Source organism: Sphaeramia orbicularis, chromosome 15 (assembly GCF_902148855.1).
Source record: "Sphaeramia orbicularis chromosome 15, fSphaOr1.1, whole genome shotgun sequence".
In the NCBI taxonomy this organism is placed as follows: domain Eukaryota; kingdom Metazoa; phylum Chordata; class Actinopteri; order Kurtiformes; family Apogonidae; genus Sphaeramia; species Sphaeramia orbicularis.
This window is the reverse complement of record NC_043971.1, coordinates 28,763,955-28,785,038: the sequence shown is the minus strand read 5'-3', so window position 1 is coordinate 28,785,038 and position 21,084 is coordinate 28,763,955. Positions and strand designations below refer to the sequence as shown.

Genomic DNA, 21,084 nt, shown 5'->3' with positions numbered 1-21,084 from the left:
ATCCTCTGCGTGATTAATGTGATTTTGTTTACAGCACAGACTAGCTTGTAATTAGTGAAATGTTCCAGCACATTCTGTTTTATCCCAGATAGCGTAGTGATTCACAGATTGGGCAATCGATGAATCATACAAATTGAGCAAATTTATATCATTGTTTTATGTAATTCTCTCTTCACAAGAAAACACAAGTTTGCTTCTAGTGAAAATGTGATGCCTCCCCCCACGCATCCTTTCCATTTGGCGTCACTGACAGATGCTGTTGCCTCTTTATTTGGTCAGGTTTCAATAACATGAAACCAATAGCCAGATCGGACGCCTGCTGCTGCTTATATATCCCCCTCTCAGTGTCACGGCCCTTCATTGAGAAGTGAGAGGGAAAGAGAGAGAGAGGAGGCGGATGGATCAGAGATGTGTTATATATTATGAGAAGAGGCTAAATGGAAACAGGGCAACCTCGGAGATCAATACTGAGCACTAGAGCCGAGAGCTGGAAGGATGGAGAGAGAATACCAAACACGCACCCTTTCTGCCTCTCCTTCTATTCTTTCTTTTTTCTTTCTCTCTCTCTTCTCACCCCCCCCCTTCCAACATTGTATTACTTTCCGCCTATTTTTACAGCTTTTGGATTTGTTTTGATATAACCACTCAAGTAAAAAAAAAAAAAGAGAGAGGGAGAGAAAAAAATCAAATATGAAAGTGACATTATTGGCTCTTGGCTTACATGCCTCGCCATTTCTCACCAACCCCACAAAAGCAGCAGTGGGATCCAGTAAATTCCTTGGCCGAGCAGATAATGTGGAAATGTTGACAACAGCAAATTTGAGCCGAGTGAGTGATTTAAGGAGTACAGCGGGTGACACAGAGCATGAGAGTAATGATTTTCATGCTTTTTCCTGCTTGTCTGTGACAGAAAAATGAGCCACACTCACTAGATCTGGTCACAGCTTGTGGGCAGCGTGAATATTATTAATATTTTAGCTGAATGTAAATGACACAGTTTACTTGAGTCACATTTGATTTTTAATTAGCAACCATAGATCTGCTTTTAACTGTCAGGGTCCCTCATTTTACAAGTAGTTTTATTCCCAACTATCAAAGGCTTGTCACAACTCTCCTCCAATCTCGAAGATACAGCTATAGATCACCCTTTTTTTTTTTTTTCTTTTCTGATGTTTCATCTACCACCGCAATAGCTATTCACGCAGCCGAGCAGCTGCTTGAACTGCAGCTAATGAGTTTCATGTCGCATGCGGCATTTCTGAGATTTTGATTGTGACTAGTAATTTATCATGCTTGTTATGGAAGGAACTGAACATTTTGCTGTGATATAATTACACTAATATTCTCCAATTCTTTCTGGTATAAAGCAGTGACAGAGCTCATTCCGATCACACTTATTTCCACTCCTGTTTCTCTCATATAAGGTACAGCTACATCTCCTTTTTTTTTTTTATCCTTCTGAGTGTTTTTCCTCTGTCTTTGCAGTATATTTCCCCTGCAAATATCAGATCCATTGCGTGCTGTTAAATTTATAATATAATTATGAATCAAACCGTGCGCATACTTTACTCCATGTTGCTGTGAGATCTGTAGTTTTATTGCTCACAGTGTATCATATGACTAGCTAATGGCTTTACCAGTCTGCTGTGGACTTCAATAGTCTAGCTGAGTATTTGATGTGTTTTCAAAGCACCACATTGTTATTTTACATACTGCCTAATGCATATTGTTACAATACATTCTGCCTATACTTAAATCTCTTTTTTTCCCTAGATATTGAGTTCAAGGTAATGTTTCATGTCAGCACAGCATAAAAAGCAGCATACGGAGGTCTTTGGTTGGAGTTTTGTCTGTAAATTTTTTTGCAGATTGTCAAGGCTAATCCAACGTTTTAGTTTATAGTACTTAAATAAAAATCACATTCGTGACTCATGTTGTGGGCAAAATAAAATCCAGAGGAAAAAAATGGAGTCAAACCAGATGTTGGGAAGTGAAAATATAATAGGGTTTTCTTTTTTAATTTTTGCATCATTAAGGTTTTTTTCATACTTGGGACAATGTTGAGGCCAAATGGTGAAGAAACCTCCCATGTCTTGCGTGCACATTTGTTATTTTTGTGGTATTTTGATTAAAAACAAACCTCCTCACAATGTCCTGAGAAGAAAATAGCTTGAAAAAAAATTACACTGCACTTGAAGAGAAGTGTAATACTTTTCTGCGGTGCAGCTATTTTATTTCACATCTTCAAATCAATAAGTACACCAGTGAAAGCTCTGCTCTACAGCTCCTCGTTTTGTTCGCTGCTACTGCTTAGCTCCCTTGTCCAAGCTTGTAAAAATGTTCATTAAAACATTTCTGGAAGAGCAACATTGCTGCAGTCAGGGTGGCAGACGTCTGTATGCTTTTGTCTCCAGAAAACCAACAGATACAGCTGTCGTTGTCGAGTTCATTTTAATTAGTATGCCAACTGGATCGTCAATTCAGTCATGTTTCATAACAGTCTCACTAAGCCACAGCAGTTATATATTGATTCACTGTAAAATTTTTAATGGGAAATTAAGTCAAAACATTGCCTGAAACATTAATATGTGTCTATGAATTAAGAAGCTACAAAGACAGAAGGAAACACTTTGCTAATGTTTTGACTGTGTAAAAGTGGTTGTGACTGAATTCATTTTAAAGCATTCAGGGCCACAAATGGCTTTAGCAGACCATCCATTTTACATAATTGTCTTGCTGACATCAGGGGGTGGATGGTTTAAAACTTTTTACTGTTGAATCATGACCCCACTGTCCAAGCTGTTCAGTATCTCTTTGGGCATTGTGGTCACGTAAAAAACTTTGTTTAAAAGTATTGAAACTTTATTCCTGTTTGCATCAGCATTTGCATATTGCACTACTGTTTCAGTAAGGCTTCCTTAAACTTGTGAATATTATTAAGTTCAGCCACAGCCTGTCATTTTAAGACAAAAAATCTCGTTCATGCAATTCCACGTTGGAATTACATTATTGTAATGTACTTAAATAACTCCACTCCCAGCCATCTGTAAAGTGTCACCAGCCTGAATAAAGCTTTGCCTCCAGGCTTCTGAGGAAAAGTAGATGTTCTTTAATATCAGACTTTAATTTGCATCTTTAAAGCAATACTTATTTAATTGTAATGTATATCAGGCCTTGAGCATAAAGTAAAGTCTAAGGGCCTGATTTACTAAAGGTTTGTAAAAACGCGTATAAACTTGACACGCAAAAACACCTTGAAGCTCATCTACTAACAGGATGCACTTAGGGTTGCATCTCAAATGGGCAAAATAGCTCGCGCAACCCATTTAGCATGTTTGCCTTGATGAATATGCAATATGGGCGTTTCTGCCAGAACGCGCAAAATTATTGGGAGGAGTAGATGCAAATATTTTTTTAGCGTGTGCAATGTGATTTATAAAACCTGAAACTGATTGCGGTGGCTGATTTTGTGTCTATATTTGGCATGTCAGAAAGGCAGGTTTTAACTGGCACAGGTTCACACAAAACTGACAGCAGTTGTTGTGGCGAGGAGGCGGCATAGGCACAACCAATGGCAACACAGAAATCGAATCTTTTCAGCTCGCGTCAACATTTTTGGAATGACGGAAGAAAAAATAATTGAGATGTATCGCCTACCCAGCAATTCCATTTTAGAACTTCTAGATGAACTAGGGGATGATTTGGGGCCAGTCACAAGGAGGAGTCGTGCAATACCTTCTATGACAAAACTCCTCACAATGTTACTTGTCCTTGTGTCTGGATCATTCCAGCGCACTGTTACCGTTAGTGCTGGCATATCCCAGAGCAGTTTTTTCAGTGTACTGTCTCCATGGCGACAACCAGTAGCACACGCAAAATCCTCATTTAAATATGGCGGTCTTCAAGACTTTGCCCCTGTTGTCATTTGCGGAGGTAAGCTTAGTTGATCACCCGTGACACGCAAATTAATAGCATGTACGTTTTTTGCATGAGCAAGCCAATTTGCGCTCGTTATTTTCAAACTTAGTAAATCAGGCCCCAATAGTCCTCTGCTTCCTGTCTGACTATGCTCATCTAAAAGCACACAAACAACTTCTATTTATGGCCCTTGAACTACTCACTGTGTGTGTAGTGTATAATGTTAGAGCTCAGACAGTTTTATTTGACAGCACTTTTGTAACAGTTCAAAAGCCACTTGTGCAGCGTGGCCTTTTCCGCCTCCTAACCTGTCTTTTTCTTATTTTATTCTGTTTTTGTCTGTTACTAGAGAAACCACATTGTTTTCAGCCAATGAAGATGTTCAAAATAGCAAAACTGAAAGTGTTTAGTGAAGATGGAGAGAAGACAATGTCAGTGTTATAGTTCTAAATGTATACTGATACAGTATATGGGTATAAATATTGGGCCACATCACACCTGCAGTTGTAGGACTCCTTATTACTGTTCATTTGAAGTATTGTCATGATAAAAATGTTCATGTTAATTCTTAACAATTATCATGACAAACATTAAATCAGTATTTAAGTGTAAGGGCAGATTTTTCTTCTTTGTGAGTGGGAGTTGAAGAAATCAGGTGGTTATTTGTTGTTTAAAATTATTATTTATGGTAAAATATGTCAGGTATTTGAAAGTAAAACATTTAAACCAATTATTAAAAGTTGAGTAAAACTGAGTACAAAAACATCTCTGAAGTATGTTGTGTTTTAGATGATAAATTAATCCTAAATGCAAAATAAAAACAATTATTGCATTTATGTTTATGGTAATATAATTGAGAACTATTCATTATTGGTTTGTAGCCCAACCCTATTAGCAACGAAACACCTAAATTCACTGTTTCCCAGTACTTGTGTCAATATAGTAAATATTAAGATGTGACATCTTGTAAGCGGACAATATGACCCAAACTCTTGACCAATAGTCGATATCACAAACGTATGGACATGAAAACAGTGCTGGGCTAAAACTTAGTACAAGACATAGCATGAAATGGATGTTGTAAAAGACACAATAAGATGATGCAAACAATGTAAAAGACACAAGATACAATATACAAACCTGTAGTCTCCAATTTCTTGACTAAGAATTTGCTCATTTTCTTTATTTTGATTCGATGTCGAAATGTAAATAAAGAACAAAATAAGTGCAATAATGACAATACCTGGGAAACTGCCAGTGTTGTAACTAGGGATGGAATCGAGAAACCAGTTCTTTTGAGAACCGGTTCCCAGTAGCTCGATTCCTTGGAATCGTTTGCCTGCCTGTTTAACGATTCTGCTTATCAATTCCGCCTTCGTTGCGCATGCGCAATGACGTCACACGTATGCTGCATTGTTTTGGTCAGAACGTAGCCAACATGGCGTTGAGGCAGAAACTGTCCAAAAAGACGACGCCAGGTCCACTTACTTGGAACACTTGCAAAGCTTCCATGTCTGCAAAAGGGTGGAATCCCTCCAATATCCTCAAACATTTGTCCACAGCATGTGAATCATTTACAGGAATGTCACGTATTTGATACTCTACTTAGCGGCGCTTGTGAATGTAGCGGCAGAGTGAACACCGGGCCGGTTCCGGTTCCGCTGTGGGCAACAAACGTCGTAACTCCTCAAATACAAGTTTCCGAAGGTAAGAAGGGAAAGGAAATGAGGTGCACAACAACGGGAGACACGCCGAGCCGAGTTGAACCGGTTCCATGTAGTAGAAATGCGGCAATAGAGGAATTAGTAAAGCGTCTTTAGTTTCACTTTCTCTGTACGACCCCCCCGACCCAGGCCCGGCGTCATCTGTTATTATTATTTGTACATACTGTATATGTTATATTTCTGTGCAGAGATGGAAATATAAAAGACAGTTAATGTAAACACACCCGTTTTTACTCTTTTATTCCCTCACCCGATGAGAATTGATAAGAGAATTGATAAGGAATCGGATCGATAAGCAATATTGATAATGGAATCAGAATCGTTAAATTCTTAACGATTCCCATCCCTAGTTGTAACTGAGAATATAAACAACATAAACCCTACAAAATAGAAAAAGGTATTTCACAATAATATTTATTGTGTAATGAAATGATATCATCCTAAATATCATCACCATATTCTCACCCAGGCTTGATTTTAATGTATTTTTTTATGTAGGTGGAGCTTATTTTAACCACTTCATCATTATCACAGTAACTTGTATTTAAAATGCAAAATAACTGTGAAATAATATAGTCACGGTAAAGAGCAACACTACAAACATCACCAGTATTAGACGTACTTCATCACTGTTTGGAATGCAAGCTGCACAAGCACAACACAAATTAAGATCTATTTGTTCACTAATAAATGCAGCACATAACCTGCCAATATATTCTCTTAGTGCAGATTGCGCCGTATTGCGTTTTATTGAGTGCTGGTACTGACTGAGCGGTTGTAATGTCATCTGTCCCGTGTTGCAGTTCTAACCCTGACACCATTGTAGTTTATGAGGTCAGGGGCTTTACAGTGTGTCCTGAAAATAATCTGCTACACCACAGCTGTTTGATCAACACGCTATACCGCCACAAGCAGAGAGGACGAAAAGAGCAGAGGGAGGCCAGGGAAGACAGACACAGAGAGAAAAATAGAAAAGGAAAAAGATCCTGAGAGAGAAACAAATTGCATAATGTTCTCACAGTGTCTTCCAGCTCTCCAGTGATTCAGCCCCAGCCCCAGCCAATTAGAAAGCTTACGTAAAGATAAGGACATTCTTTATTTGGAAAGGTTGGGCTGCAAGAACAAAAGGAATTTTTAAAGTGTACGTACAACTCGACATTACACGCTCCAACACGTACCACACCCTCACACGGACACGCATACTTTTCAGTGTCTTTGTACAGTTATTAATGCCCCACGGCTCTGTTTCCAAATTGAATCTAATCAAGTGAAATGCTGTGAGGGTCCTCGGGAGAAAGAGCAGGTCTGACGGTGACCGCTTACAATAAAATCCCTGACATTTGGAAACAAAGCCTCACTCTGAGCTGTAATTGCAAACGACAACGGCCGGAGTTGGTGATGAATAACGTGATATGTATGTAGGGTATGTTTTAGTGGTGTGCATCTACTGGATATACTTTCTCTATGTATGTGTGTGTGTGTGTGTGTGTGTGTGTGTGTGTGTGTGTGTGAAGGTTGAATGTTTTCGTCTGTTTCCTTTCGAGGTAGTCGTCATATTGAGTACAGTGAAACTAATTTTGCTGATTGTCGGGAATGCAGCCGCTTTAAATATGCTGCGAATGCCGTCCTTCCCGCCCTGTTTCTGCTGCTCATTTCAGTGATGTTATCAGCCTCCCCGCTTGATAAAATGACACCAAAAGAAATAAATGCTTTCAGAAAAATAAACTTGTTAAACTGTTTAGTCTGCAGACGACAAGGTGAAACACTCGCTATTTAGCCATCCTTGAAATAGTAACACAGCAGCAGAAATTCCCATGAATGTCATGTCCAAAGGCTCTGTAAAAGCAGACAGGACAGTGAATTATTCATATAAAAACCGTGTTTGAAAATGCCTGGCTCTGCTTCATCAACTGTTGAACCATGTAGTTGGCGTCGTAAGCAAGAAAAATATTAGCACAGTAGCCACATATTACAGAACAGCAAGTCAGTCTCCAACATGTGCCATTAGATATTACTAAGGATTATCATTAGTAGTTAATTTTCCTCTCATTGTTAAAGATAATAATATATCACTGGAGCACAGGATTATAGACATGCTGTGATCAGATCTGGCGACACCCATGGGAGCGCTTGACTGTATTTTATCATAATATGCTCATATGAAGTCACCTTTTATCATCAAATATCTAATCATGTATTATGACATGTCCACATTAAGCAATAGTACATAATGTCAGTAATAATACTAAATGAAAAAATGTCTTTTACTGATAATAGCGGTGACATTTAGGCCTTTTAATGGGCTTTAAACATTACTGGAAGCTCAGATGACACAGAGCAGCTGTGACAACACAGGTTCCTCTAACAGTTAATAAAACAGGATCCAGTGTCGTCTTACAAACAAGGAAACATTTCTCCAACACCTTTTTTAATCGGTTCTTGCTGTTCGTGTTGTCTAACGATCTGTTAAGGTGCCTTTTTTCACCCTCTTCCTTGAAAATATATCATAATTAAGCATGAATTAGTCTCAGATTATTATATATCTGCTGTGTGGGTGGCAGGAGACATCTAGCATGATCAGAGAAAATGTAATTTTAATCATAATTAGCGACCTGTCACCTTAATCACAAGTGTTTCATTATTCAGAAAACATTCATCCACTTAATGTTTCTAAAGAGCAGGTTGTTATAGAAACAAAAAACAGAGAGGTTATGCTTAATAAAACTTCCATAGAGTAAATAACTCACTTGCAAGGATTCCGTTTGGTAGGAAATCCAATAAAGACTTATTAAGAGCTTATTTTATTATCGATAATGCTTTGAGTGACCTTTGGCCTCATATACAGGGTGGGGAAGCAAAATTTACAATGAACATTTAGTTGTTTTTTTCCTCAGCAGGCACTACGTCAATTGTTTTGAAACCAAACATATATTGCTGTCATAATCATACCTAACACTATTATCCATACCTTTTCAGAAACTTTTGCCCATATGAGCAATCAGGAAAGCAAACGTCAAAGTGTGTGTGATTTGCTGAATGCACTCGTCACACCAAAGGAGATTTCAAAAATAGTTGGAGTGTCCATAAAGACTGTTTATAATGGAAAGAAGAGAATGACTATGAGCAAAACTATTACGAGAAAGTCTGGAAGATACTATTAAAGAAGAATGGGAGAAGTTGTCACCCGAATATTTGAGGAACACTTGCGCAAGTTTCAGGAAGTGTGTGAAGGCAGTTATTGAGAAAGAAGGAGGACACATAGAATAAAAACATTTTCTATTATGTACATTTTCTTGTGACAAATAAATTCTCATGACTTTCAATAAACTAATTGGTCATACACTGTCTTTCAATCCCTACCTCAAAATATTGTCAATTTTGCTTCCCCACCCTGTATATATTATATAGTTTCGGTTCTCATTGTAATCATTTTCACAAGTCTGTTCCACATTGTATTTGTAGATTGTCTCTTTTATTGATCTCATTATGTTGTGTTATACTCTTTGTTGTACTGGCTGTGCTGCAGTGAGTTGACAGTATATCCTCAAATAAATACATCAGGTTAATATTAACTGTACGATCTTATCTCGTGCGTTTATGGCGGTTTATCTTTCAGTTCAGTCTGTACTTCCTGGCCATGTATGTTTTATTTCAAATAACGAATTTGTTTGCCAGTGTGTCACAGGTGGTAATGCATTAGTCAACTTACACGCCGTCATAGGAATATTCATTACACGCCCACGTAAAGGCAACACGCCCAATTCGAAGGTACTGTGCAAGTTTTACCAGGGGTTTTGTTACCACTTTATGAGAAATCTGAGCCGTGCCTTTAAATACAGATCATGTATTAAACCCTGAATCGTTCACCTTAAGCTGCACTTTTACTTTTCTTTCATCCGATTTGTTCAGCAGGTGTGAATAGATCTGTACATTTTGACAATTTAAAGAAGATCAGCAGTCAGAACGAAACTAACACGTCTACCAACTGCCAACAGCAACAACTCTTCACACTCATCTTGTCTAAATTGTCCTGAGGGTTTTTTCTCCTTGAACTTGCACTTACACATATGCCACTACTCACACTGTTATTTGGAAAAGTGAGCATCCGCAGTTGTTTTTGACATTCCTCTTGTCATCATTACAGTGATGAATGTCATGTATTTCAAACATGCAACCCCACAACATTACTTATTTGTTTAGGAGACATGAAAGAGCCATCTCTCAGTTTGGTGAAAAGTTTTATTAGCAGACAAGGAAAGGGTGGGTAACTGACGTAAAAAAAAAAAACCCTATAAACTCATGGTGAAACAGCATCTGGTTTCCTTCAAGTGATGCATTTCCTGAAAGGTTGTCCAAGAGCTCAAAACACATCTGATTACAAGGGTGAGAAAAGTTTGTTTTTGTCAAACCAATAATGAAGCAAACATTAAAAAACAACAAAGATGCATAAATTTAGTAGAAATCGACTCATTGAAAAAAGTCATAATTTTTCAAGTTATACAAATTAAAGCGTGAGATCTGACATATTTCCTTGCATTTTGAGACGTAATGTAGCATAAGGGTTGTATTTATCAAACCTTGGCAGTAGATGTGATTGTTTATTGTTGGAGCCAAAGAGTGATTTATCAGAGAGAATGTAATATAAGTAATAAAAACTGGGGAGAAATGGGAGACTGAATGTTTCTCACAAAATAAAGTGTCTGCATTGTCCATAAATCTTACAGATTCACTCCAAAAAACAGACCATTTCTTTCTTTAGTTCCCAAAGATTTCAGTTTTATCTTTCTGCTGTGCTTTCAGCTGTAAATATAACTAACTAAATAGCTAACTCTTATATTGTTCTCTTGTTTTCACAGGCCAGGAGGAGGACGGGCGCAAAGTTTTGGTTCTCAGTTACCCCCAGTATTGTCGCTACCGCTCAGTTTTGGCACGGCTGAGCGAGCAGCCTTCGTCCCTGCTAATAGACCACACGGTGCTGGCGTTGGGCGGCATCGCGGCGCTGGGCGGGGCCACGATGATCCTGTACTGCCGGGACACCTTTGATAACCCCACCCTCCTGAAAAATGAGAGCATCTGCGACGAGTTTGGTGAGTGTGGTTCGACCCGTGTTATCCCAAAAAATATTAAGTACCAAATTCCTCAAAAGTGTAATACAGGTAAAACTCCGCCATACAATTCACCTCAGAGCTTCGATCATGTCATTCTGGTGATCCTGACCCGCTTTTTTGCAGAAAATGGACAGTGTTTGCACTTTCCAACATAGTCCCACAGTGTAAAATCCCCAAAAATGTACTTTACTTTTCATTTTTAAAAACCATAATTTTCCTGTTTTGTTAATGTTCTCTGTTATTATCATCCTCTTCATCAAAGCGATCATGGGTTAATGGAAAAAAATCTCATTCAGAGGCGCCCAAACCAAACACAATACACTCAGCACAAAACACAAAAGGATTTTATAACACCCAGAGCAGACGCATATTAAGTGAGCGACTGACTATTTACAGCAGGAAGGTGTATGTGAGGATCGACTTAAAATAAACTACAGCGCCAGAGTTTAACACAATGAGGCAATGTGTCACAGAGTGCGAGGCTCATTTATGTGTTTTAAGTAGTTTTTATACAACAGGGGAAGTCTAGAGTCGGACAAAGTAATAAAGTATATGAGGTTTTCATCGCGCAGGCTGTTGTTAGTATTAATGCTTTGTGGGTTTTGGTGTTTTACTGGTGTATGCTGACAAAAAAATAAAAAAAAGACAAATACATGATATCAGTACACCATTACTAAACTTGCACAAATTGAAGTCGTAGAGCTGGAGAAATACGTGGAAGTAAAAGTACTGATTCAACTCGAGTGCAAAAGTACAGGCTGTGGAATATGTTTCAAGAGTAAAAGTAACAAGTAGGTCTTTGAAGGACATTCCTGCCAGCTGTTTCTCTGCAAAAGCTACCTGAACCTCATGTCATATTAATGGAGTGCGAGTACTCTGAAACCCTTCTCACCTCAAATAAAATAAAAACTACGCTGAACATAATGAACATTCTATTCGCTCCAGCGTGCAAATCGGTTTTCAGTGTCAGCAGCAGAACTTGAAGCATTCTAACGCCTTTCCTCTACAGTCTCGGTTACATCTTTTATGCCGTTTCTTATCTTGTTATGTTCGTTGCATGTAATACATACTGATGGACGTATAAAGGGATTGTCTTTTATATGCGTTATTTTAGATTTGAACTGATTATGATGATGATGTCAAATTAAATATAATGGATAATTCCCATCAAATGCATGAAATTAAAGTAACGGGGGCCACATTCAGCCCAATTTGACCTCAAGAGGGTCAGACCAGTAAAATAATAGCATAATAGCCTATAAATAATGGCAGCTACAAACTTTTCTTTTTCTTTTAGTGCAGTTAAAAACATTAAATTCGGAAAATATTTACATTTTCAAACTATCCTTTCTCAAAAAACATGTGAATAACCTGAAAAATAAGGAAAATAAGTGCAATTTTAACAATATTATGCCTCAACTTCTCATTTATGCACATGCATTGCACACAATATTACACAAACGTTTGGTAAAAGGCATAATATTGTTAAAATTTTATAGCTAAAATAAGAACAGTTCTTACAATATTATGTCTCCGTTTATTATTAATACAATTTACAGATCACAGTGGATCTATAACTGTACAAAGTATGTAGTGACAGGCAGAATATTGTTAAAAATGCACTTAATTTTGATATTTGTTCATTTTATTGTGAAAGGATAGTTTGTAAATGTAAATATTTTCATAATTCATTGCTATTTTTTTCACATTAAACCAAGAAGAAAATTTGTTAATTATTTATATATTATTTGTTATTATTTTACTTACCATCATATTGGTCTGTATGTGGAACCTGAACCAAAATGAGACTTGACTGTTAATATCTTCAGTGTAATTTTTGCACTTCCCAAATTAATTCTGTATCAGAACCTTTGGCGAGCCAGTTTTGGCCCTTGGACCGTGTGTTTGACACCCCTGATGTAAGGGGTTTAAAGCCCAGAGAGTCATGTTGGAATGAATTGGAGAAGTTTTAAGATAATTAAATGGTTAAGTGAAGTCGAGACACTCTTTTTAAGCACACAGTGGAAGTATTTGTGCTTTATTAGTGACTGCCTCTGGGAATCAATGCTACACCGTTCTATAAAGGATAGAATTGTAAATATGGATGTTTTTGGGGTCAGTGTTTTCATTTCAGAGGTCATGCTTTGTTTCTTTTTTCTCCTTCTGAATCCAGATCAGTCGATATTTAGTCCTCTTAGGGTAGCTAATTAAGGCAGAAATAGAGTCACTTCATTAATAAATAACTGGGTTTGACTTAAAGTGAAGCTTTTCGGTATGTTTTTCAGTTAACCTCGGCCCCAAACGGGGTCTCTCTGCTTACGAACACGAGTGACCGCCATTCAAACACCCTCACCAGTCACACCTATGAAAAGCATTTTGTGGTTCCAGTGAGGAATTTTGAAGTGCTGGAACATGTCTATTTGCCATTCACACAGTGCTTTCCCCGCAGCTCATGAATCCACACATTTTATTAACCCCGAGCTGGGCTAAAACAAAGGAATAATGTGATTCATCTCTCTTTACATTTCCTCTGCTCAGTAGCACAGTGTAGCTCAGCAGGCTCTTGTGCAGCATCAGTTTTGACATTCACAGTAACGGCTCCTCTGGTCAAAAGTCATTGTTTTTCTTTTCCTGTAAATTTGCCAGTAGGTAATTGCGTTTTAAGAGAGCAGCAGAGGTGAGACCAGCAGGGAAAACGGTTTTAGGCATAGGAAAATAAGTTATGAATAGTAACGCTAACATCCTGTGGCTGCTGTTGCTCATTCACTTGGCTCAATAATGCCATTCCTCTGTAAGCCACATTTAAGCTAAAGGTTTATTTTCAGAGCCTTAGGGAGCTCTACTTTTTTGACTATAAGGAACCAGATTTCTAATGTTATTCACATGAAGGTTTACTAGGTTTGGAGCAGGCTTTTATTTCTGCTCGAATTGCCACTCGGAGACTTGTTTGTGATTTGTGTCAAAACAGCAAAGCTAAGTAATTTCCCTCACTCTGCCAAGTGAGCTAAAGCCTCTGGGGTGTCTTACTTATGGGCAAAAAAACACATATGAATGTTTGCACACACGCGTAAAGAAACATACACAGCTGCTCCGTAAAGTTAAAAAAAAAAAAGGGGGCTATAAACGCCATATTAAATCCACCTTTATTAGGATAAATACCAGCTTTGTGGACACATAAGAAGTAATACTATGCAGCTGTGAAATATAAAAAGTTCCAAATTGACCCGGGGAGCAATTTCAGGACTTTCATCTGTGTTCCCCTCTCTGCTAATTCTGACCTTTCGGATTCAGCCAAATCTGCTGTGGCAGCTCTAATAGCCGTCCGTCTTGTCTAGGCTAATTCATGAAAGTGTGTCAGGCTACCTCAGGGGGTAGAGAAGACGAGAACGGGAAAAAAAAAAAGTGCTATTGCGGAGTTTCAGCAAGCCTGTTGGTACAGTATTGTGTGAAGATCAGATGAAAGCCTGGTTGGTGAAACCCAGTCTCTGTTTGGTAGGCCGATCATTAGGTTTCAACGCAGTGAGTGCTATGATAGGTGTATGTACAGTTGAAGCACGGATGTATTTATTATTGATCGACGGCAGGTATGGGTCTTATTTAATCTCCTTCTCATTGATCTGTATTTTTTTTAATGTGCTCCGTCTGACTCGAGCCTTTTCCACCTTTATGTATAATCCATGTTTTTTGTCCGTGTCAGCTTTGATGTCCCCGCTTTTAAACCAGCTCGAGCAAAACTGCAGGTTGTGTCAGCTACCAGATCTCTAGTCCTGTGATCCATATTCATGTTCAGCATCATCTGTCACCCCTGCAGCTGCCTTCCTCATGGGGAATGACACAGTTTTTGTTTATAATTATCATGCATTCTTTGCCAGTGTGGGATTGATTATACCCATGCTACTTTGTGTCCCCTGTTTAATTTCTTGCCAAGAGGAACACAGTATTACCAATCCTTATTCAGGAAAGGACATAAAAGTTGCCCTCAACACCTCATGGCTTCAGACTTTGGAAAAACAGGCTCTTACATAAGCACACGTATAAACAAAGTCTTACATACTGTACTGTACTATAATAATATTGGCATTTCTGCGGCTCCTCAGCTATGAGAAAAAGCCAGAAATAGTTTGAGTGGGCCTGGCCTTTGCAGCACTGAATGACAGATGACAAGGTTTTGCTATTAGCTGTCATGATACTGTTGAGTATTACTCACATTCATTTGGCAGTCATACTGTATGTGCTCAGGGGATAGCATAAACATTTGTGGGCTCGATCTAGCAGAAATGTATATCATATACAGCAGTTAAACAAGACGTAAAGTGCAGAGTGTTACAGATTTTTTTCTCTCCTTCCTGACAGCTCCTCATTTGAGCGTCTGTTAAGGAAATATTATGACCAAAATTCTTCCCATATACCCTGATTTTTGAAGTTCCAAAACTGCTGACCTTCCCGTCGCCTCCCTTCCTCCACCCCTTCAGAAACCTAACACTCCTTATGTGCACATTGCTTAAATCAACAGTATTTTGAAAGTTAGTGAGGCAATCATTTTTGAGGTAAAGCAGTTGAGAGGAGTCACCCCCCCCCCCCCTTTTTTCCCTCTTTTCTCGCTAATTATATGCTATATCCTCTTGCTTTTTCCCCATTTGTCCTATATTCCCCAGGTTCTGCTTGGAACAGAAACTCTATTTTTCATGCACGGCTCTATGTGTTTTGATTGAAATATATCTCACTCAGCGCTGGGTTGATTTTTATTAAAAAGAAACATTTTCTGTGAAATCCTTTGGAATCCTTTTTTGTAATCCCCTAGGGCGGGAGGGGTATAAAAACTATTTATTGCTTCAATATATTAACATTGTCCAGATGCACTGATCATAAACAGAATTTTACAGGCTATTTTTGTAACACAGGGTGGGTGCATCTGTGGCTGAGTTTGGGTTTGCTGTCTGTGTATTTATGAGATTGTTTCTGCGTGTCTGACTTCATGCATCTGTGTTTGACTGAAAAAAAAAAAATCATCTTTGGTCATTTTCATTCTCACCGAAACTAATACTGTTATATTAAAAATGAAAGAAGGGAAAATCAAAAAAGCAGCAAACCTGATAAAAATCTACACCGCAAGATAATATCTTTAAAAACATGCAGTCCTGCTGGCTTGATTGGGTTGGGTCACCAGATGAACACACAGTGTGATGTCATTGTTTCCACAACTTGAACCACTTTCTCACTCGTTCTTTAAACATGAAATCTGATTAGATGAAATATGCATACGCCAATACGGTCCCATGACAGCCCCGTCTGTTAATGTAATAGGCAAATTGCTTGCTAAGCTCATGTTTTCCCATCTCCTCTGCAGATTTGTCTTAACCACCGGCCTATGAATTTTTCATCGTCCATATGTCATGGTATACAGAGGCCATAGAGGAGGAATTTAGAGGAGAAAAAGAGCACATGTTGTAACCGTACAGTCACATTTCGTAATCAGGACATGTGCTGTATTTAAATCCTATAAAAAGGAGCTTATGGCACATTGTCCTTACATATGCGTATAATACACTTTCATGAGAAATAAAAGATGCATAATTGAAGCATATGCGCACCCATAACATACAAATGGCAGATGTATTTTATTTATTGCTCCACTTTTTCATTGTATGCACAGGCAGGGCTGCAGCTGTATTATAACTACACCAAAAGTGCTTTCTTCCTGTGGCATCAGCAACATTAGCATGAAGTCTGGACGGTGTAAGGCACAATTTCCTGATTATCCCTATTATGTCATCAGCAACACACAGTGCTACATATATTGCTTTTCGATGCTGTTTATCTATATTTAGTAAGCGGTACAGGAAGATAAATAAGTAGTAGCTGTGTGCGAGAAGCTTTCCAGAGGTTTTGACCTGTTATTTACAGTGCAGAGGTTTTTCAGAAGGCTAATGGGTAAAAAGTAAATATGGTCTCTTGGATTTTCAGTGTTTCACCCATGATACACAAGGTACATGTAGGACCATCACATGCCATGATGGTGAAATAGGAGTAGTTTAATTCTAGTCTCTCATGTTACCACTACCACTGTAGTATAAGTCTATAAATAGTTTAAATATGCACATACACCTGAAGAAGAAGAGACATTTATTGGTGTAGAATTGATTTGGAACATAGAAAATCAATTATTTCTTTCTGCCTTTTGCTGATTTAAAAGACTATAGAAGATTATTGAAATATCAACAAAATCTAAATAAACCTGCACGGCACTAGAAAAACGTGGCACAGCATGCTTGGAACAGTGGAAAATTATGTAGAAATAATGACATAATACATTATTTCTATTATCTTCACCCCATTTTCCTCAAATAATCACAATACAGTGATTATGTAATTGTAATTATGACTTGCCTAATCACATGTACATTACCGCTCTCCATTTGTCAAAGCACAACAGCACAGTCTACACTGATTTGTGCAAAGATTTAATAACAAAATTTAATATTTAAGGATAAACTATGGGATGAATTTAATTAAAATTTTCCTTTGTTTCACATCCTGCCTGTGTCTCTTGGACCCAAACTCTGTCGTTCTTTCAGACAAAGAATCTCTAAAACCAGGTCACGGATAGATGGTCTTTTTTTTTTTTTCCTTAAAATGAATAAATACATTTCTAAAACAGCCAGGATAAGATACTGCATGTTTATCTTGGGCTGCACAGACGATACTTTTAGTTAGATCAACTCCATCCTGTCTCTTTTTTAGTATTTGTTGACATTAAAAATAAATTCCTGCACAACAAGTAAAGATTAAGTTACCCTTATTTATATTGCAGCATTATCATTCAGTCCTGCTGAGAGCTATTGTTGTCAAAACTCTCCGTGTTGGTGCATTTAAGGAGTCACTGCTCACATTAAGTTGTTATAAAGCAACATTAAAATGCAAATAATGACTCAACTCATAACTGTATTCTTGGTGTAGTTTTCTGTCATCATACTGCAGTGTGTAAATCTTGCAAAATAAATAGAGGTGACAAAACCAGTTTCATATGTCTGCAACTGACAGACTGGAACACAGGAATCTTAATTGCACTATATATTATATAACTTATGGTTCGCGAACACAGTGGAGCTTTTGTGTACATGTTTGTCTAAAAGCTGTGAGTGATTAACCACTTGAGCATGACTGTTACAAATTAGTTGACAATTCATTATCAGGCGTTTGAGATAGAAAAGCGGAAAGAGATAAGCTGTTGTGTAATTTTAAAACTGTGATAAACTGCAGCGTTTGCCATTAATAACCCTAAACCTCCGCTGACCAGGCCGACTTGACCTCATTCATAAGAGCCTGGATCATTATTCCATTAGTGCACATGACAAATACAGAACGCCGCTTTTAAACAAGACAAAACCTGTTTTCCCGACTGTAACAAAGGTTACGTTGAAACCTGTAAAGGCCAGCGTTTTGACATTTATGCTTTCGCTGCCACAAATCCCAGATGTGTTTTGGATGGAGCTTCTGAATGTCCCTAATAAACAAATTACAGCACTGCGTGTTCGAACCTGGAGTCGCCACCTCTGACTCATCAGTGTAACCGTAGACGCTGTTTACAAAGTCTTCTGTCTCTACTGGTGGAGCTAATGCAGAAACATAGTTGGACGGCTGTTTCCATGTGTCGGCAGTGTTTTTAGTGTGTGCAGGTAGAGGCTTGCTGCTCGTTTCAGTTCCTGAAAATATACTCGTCTAACTGCAGTGACGTCAGAGACACAGAAGTGTTCCAGAATAATGACAAAGAGGTGATTGTTTATGATGCCTGTGAATCATTTCCAGTTTCTCCAATGCGATACACAAACTGGAAATCTATTGTTGGAGTTGATTGCATAATTTAATGCTGCGTTTTTGGCCTCGCAAACACAGTTACTATGAAATGAATAAAAGGGAAAGAGGGACAGCTTTTGTTGTTTTGTACTTTGATTTTCCTAAAAATGCAACGTATTATTTAAATGAGTGAAAAGGGACAGCACCATAAAACTATCCATCAGCCTACTTTGTTATGGGAATTATTAATATTTATAATCACCGTAGACTAATGCTGGGTAGCTTTTTAGGATGATAAAGTCCCTACGATGGGGCTCATTGGCCAGCTCAATCCCATCAAGTGTAACTAGAGCGTGATCTATTAGAATACATATGTTTTATTGATGTATGGGCTTCGTGTTTATCCTGGCATTCATTTATTTATAGGTCGATGCCGTGATTTTTTTTTTTTCCTCCCCAGTAATGAATAGGATAAGCCTTGAAGCTTATCCACTGCTCCCTTTCATCTCTCCCTCTCTTCCACATTCCCTCCCTCTCTCTATCCCTCTCTCTCTCTCTTCAAAAGCCAAATTGAAATACTGTATTTTTTTTAAAGCCCCAGTCCTACCGAGTTGTTGCTGCAGTCTGTCAGTATCAATGATGTGGAAGCGTTTGAAGGTTATCCCGTTTTTAGCAAATCCTCCACATTATGTAACTTTGACTCTGTTTTACATTTGGCACTCTTGGAACAACAGGGTGTGCATTTGGGACAGTCCCCCCCTCTGTGCGCTCCTATTTCTTTTGCTAAATGAGATTTACTTTTTTTTTTTTTTTTTTTTTTTCCATTTCCCTCTTGGAACAATCACCATTAAGAGCAACTTGCCAACACTTTGTGCACAAGTAAAAAGCACAAGTGACATGTTCACTTGTCAAATATTTACAGCCTGTATCGTGTGGTAGTGCATTTGTTTTATTTTAGTCTTTGACGGCAGAGCAGCGCTGTGAGTAATAACAGATGAAATGCGCACAGAAAGATATTGTGCTATGCTGGGATGTAGCCAGCGAGTTAAAGTTTTTCTGTTGTTGTGTCATGAGCTACAGAAAGATGAGGTGATATTATTAACTTCTCTCGGGGTCGGAGGTCACCGCACAGCTCAGAGTGTATGTCAGTCAGCGAAAGTGGGTTAAGATTAAAGCCAGTCATGTCTCAAATGTGATGTGTGTTAATAAGTGCTTAAAGTACAGCCGTCATGAGGCAATCACATGAGGTGGACAGACATAGAAATAGACGGAGAAAGGAGGGGAAAAAAGGCATTTTATAAGCATAATTTTAAGCTCATTTTGTCTGCAAATTACGTTTGTGAAATTTCACTTGTAAAACATGTAACATTGTGAGCGCGTACCATAATTTCCTATTTACTTTGCAAATGGAAAGCTTGAGTCTACAGCTCTTTTTATGAGTTTGTGCAGTGTTAAAGTACACACATTCACACCCTGTCGAAGCACACACCCCAATGAATCCTGATGAGAATGATTTCATAATACGTCGCAATAATAAACTTCTTTGAACAGTTTAATTGGCTCTTCCTGGAACGGCACGGCTTCGCTTCATTTGATCTGATGAAAGAGTAATGTTGCCTCTCCCCAGGGGGAGCATGCACAACGGCGCACAAATAATGAATTAAGAACACTACCCTTTTTTTTAAGACAAGAGCCATAATAAAGCAAGAAAATTCATACCACACTTACAACAGTCTCCCCTAAAGTGCTTTCATGTTCACGTGCTTGTGTGTTTAATTTTTAGAGCTTGTTTCTGAGTAAAAAAATAATCCTGATTCCTGGAAGGATAATAGATTGAGGTCACATGGAAATTGATTGTCATCTGAAAGCGCCATTGTCATTACAAGCACTTGGAAGTGTTCCAGACACATTCCTTGTGTATGATTCGGTGAAAAGTAGCAGTTACTGTGCACTGTTCTGGATTCGGTAGTACTTTGAATAGCCTGTTTGGCAAGGAGTGAAAATTGATTCGAAAGCATCTGGTGTATGTAAAAGGGGAACTGAAGGAGGCTATGCAAAAGAGCAATAGGAATATGTAAAATTGAAACTGACAAAGTCATGATGGTTTGGGAGAATGTCCTCTTTCTCCAGATGAGGAATATTAACAGTGACAGTCTGAATGGAGAGTCTGTGTACAGCAGCAGTGTGGTCACAGAAATTACTCATTACTGGCACATATATAATGCATATGCACATACACACATGGATCTTAATGTCACTACAGTGAAAATATTCCATTTACTTATCCATCTGCTAATTGTAACCCCGAACAACGACGTGCCTGATCCTGAAGGCAAGGAAATCGGTGTAAAACCAAAACCATAACCTCAACCTAAATTATCCCCAACTCTATCCCTGTAAAATCTCTTTTCCTAGTAAGGCTTGGCACAAAATTCCACACTCGCACACACATCTGAACAGCACTCACTTGAAGAAGCTAAAAGGACGATTTACATGATTTATAAGTGCAAGATAAAAATATGGGAGTATATTTTTAATGT

General features: G+C 38.3%; 1 protein-coding gene across 1 annotated transcript in view; it reads left to right on the top strand.

Moving 5' to 3' along the window:
• arid5b (AT-rich interaction domain 5B) overlaps nt 1-21,084 on the top strand; it is an 83,155-nt gene that overhangs the window by 27,568 nt on the left and 34,503 nt on the right. The window contains exon 4 of the mRNA XM_030155506.1: nt 10,499-10,729. Within this exon, the coding sequence (XP_030011366.1) occupies nt 10,499-10,729 (231 nt within the window). The remainder of the gene's footprint in view (nt 1-10,498; nt 10,730-21,084) is intronic.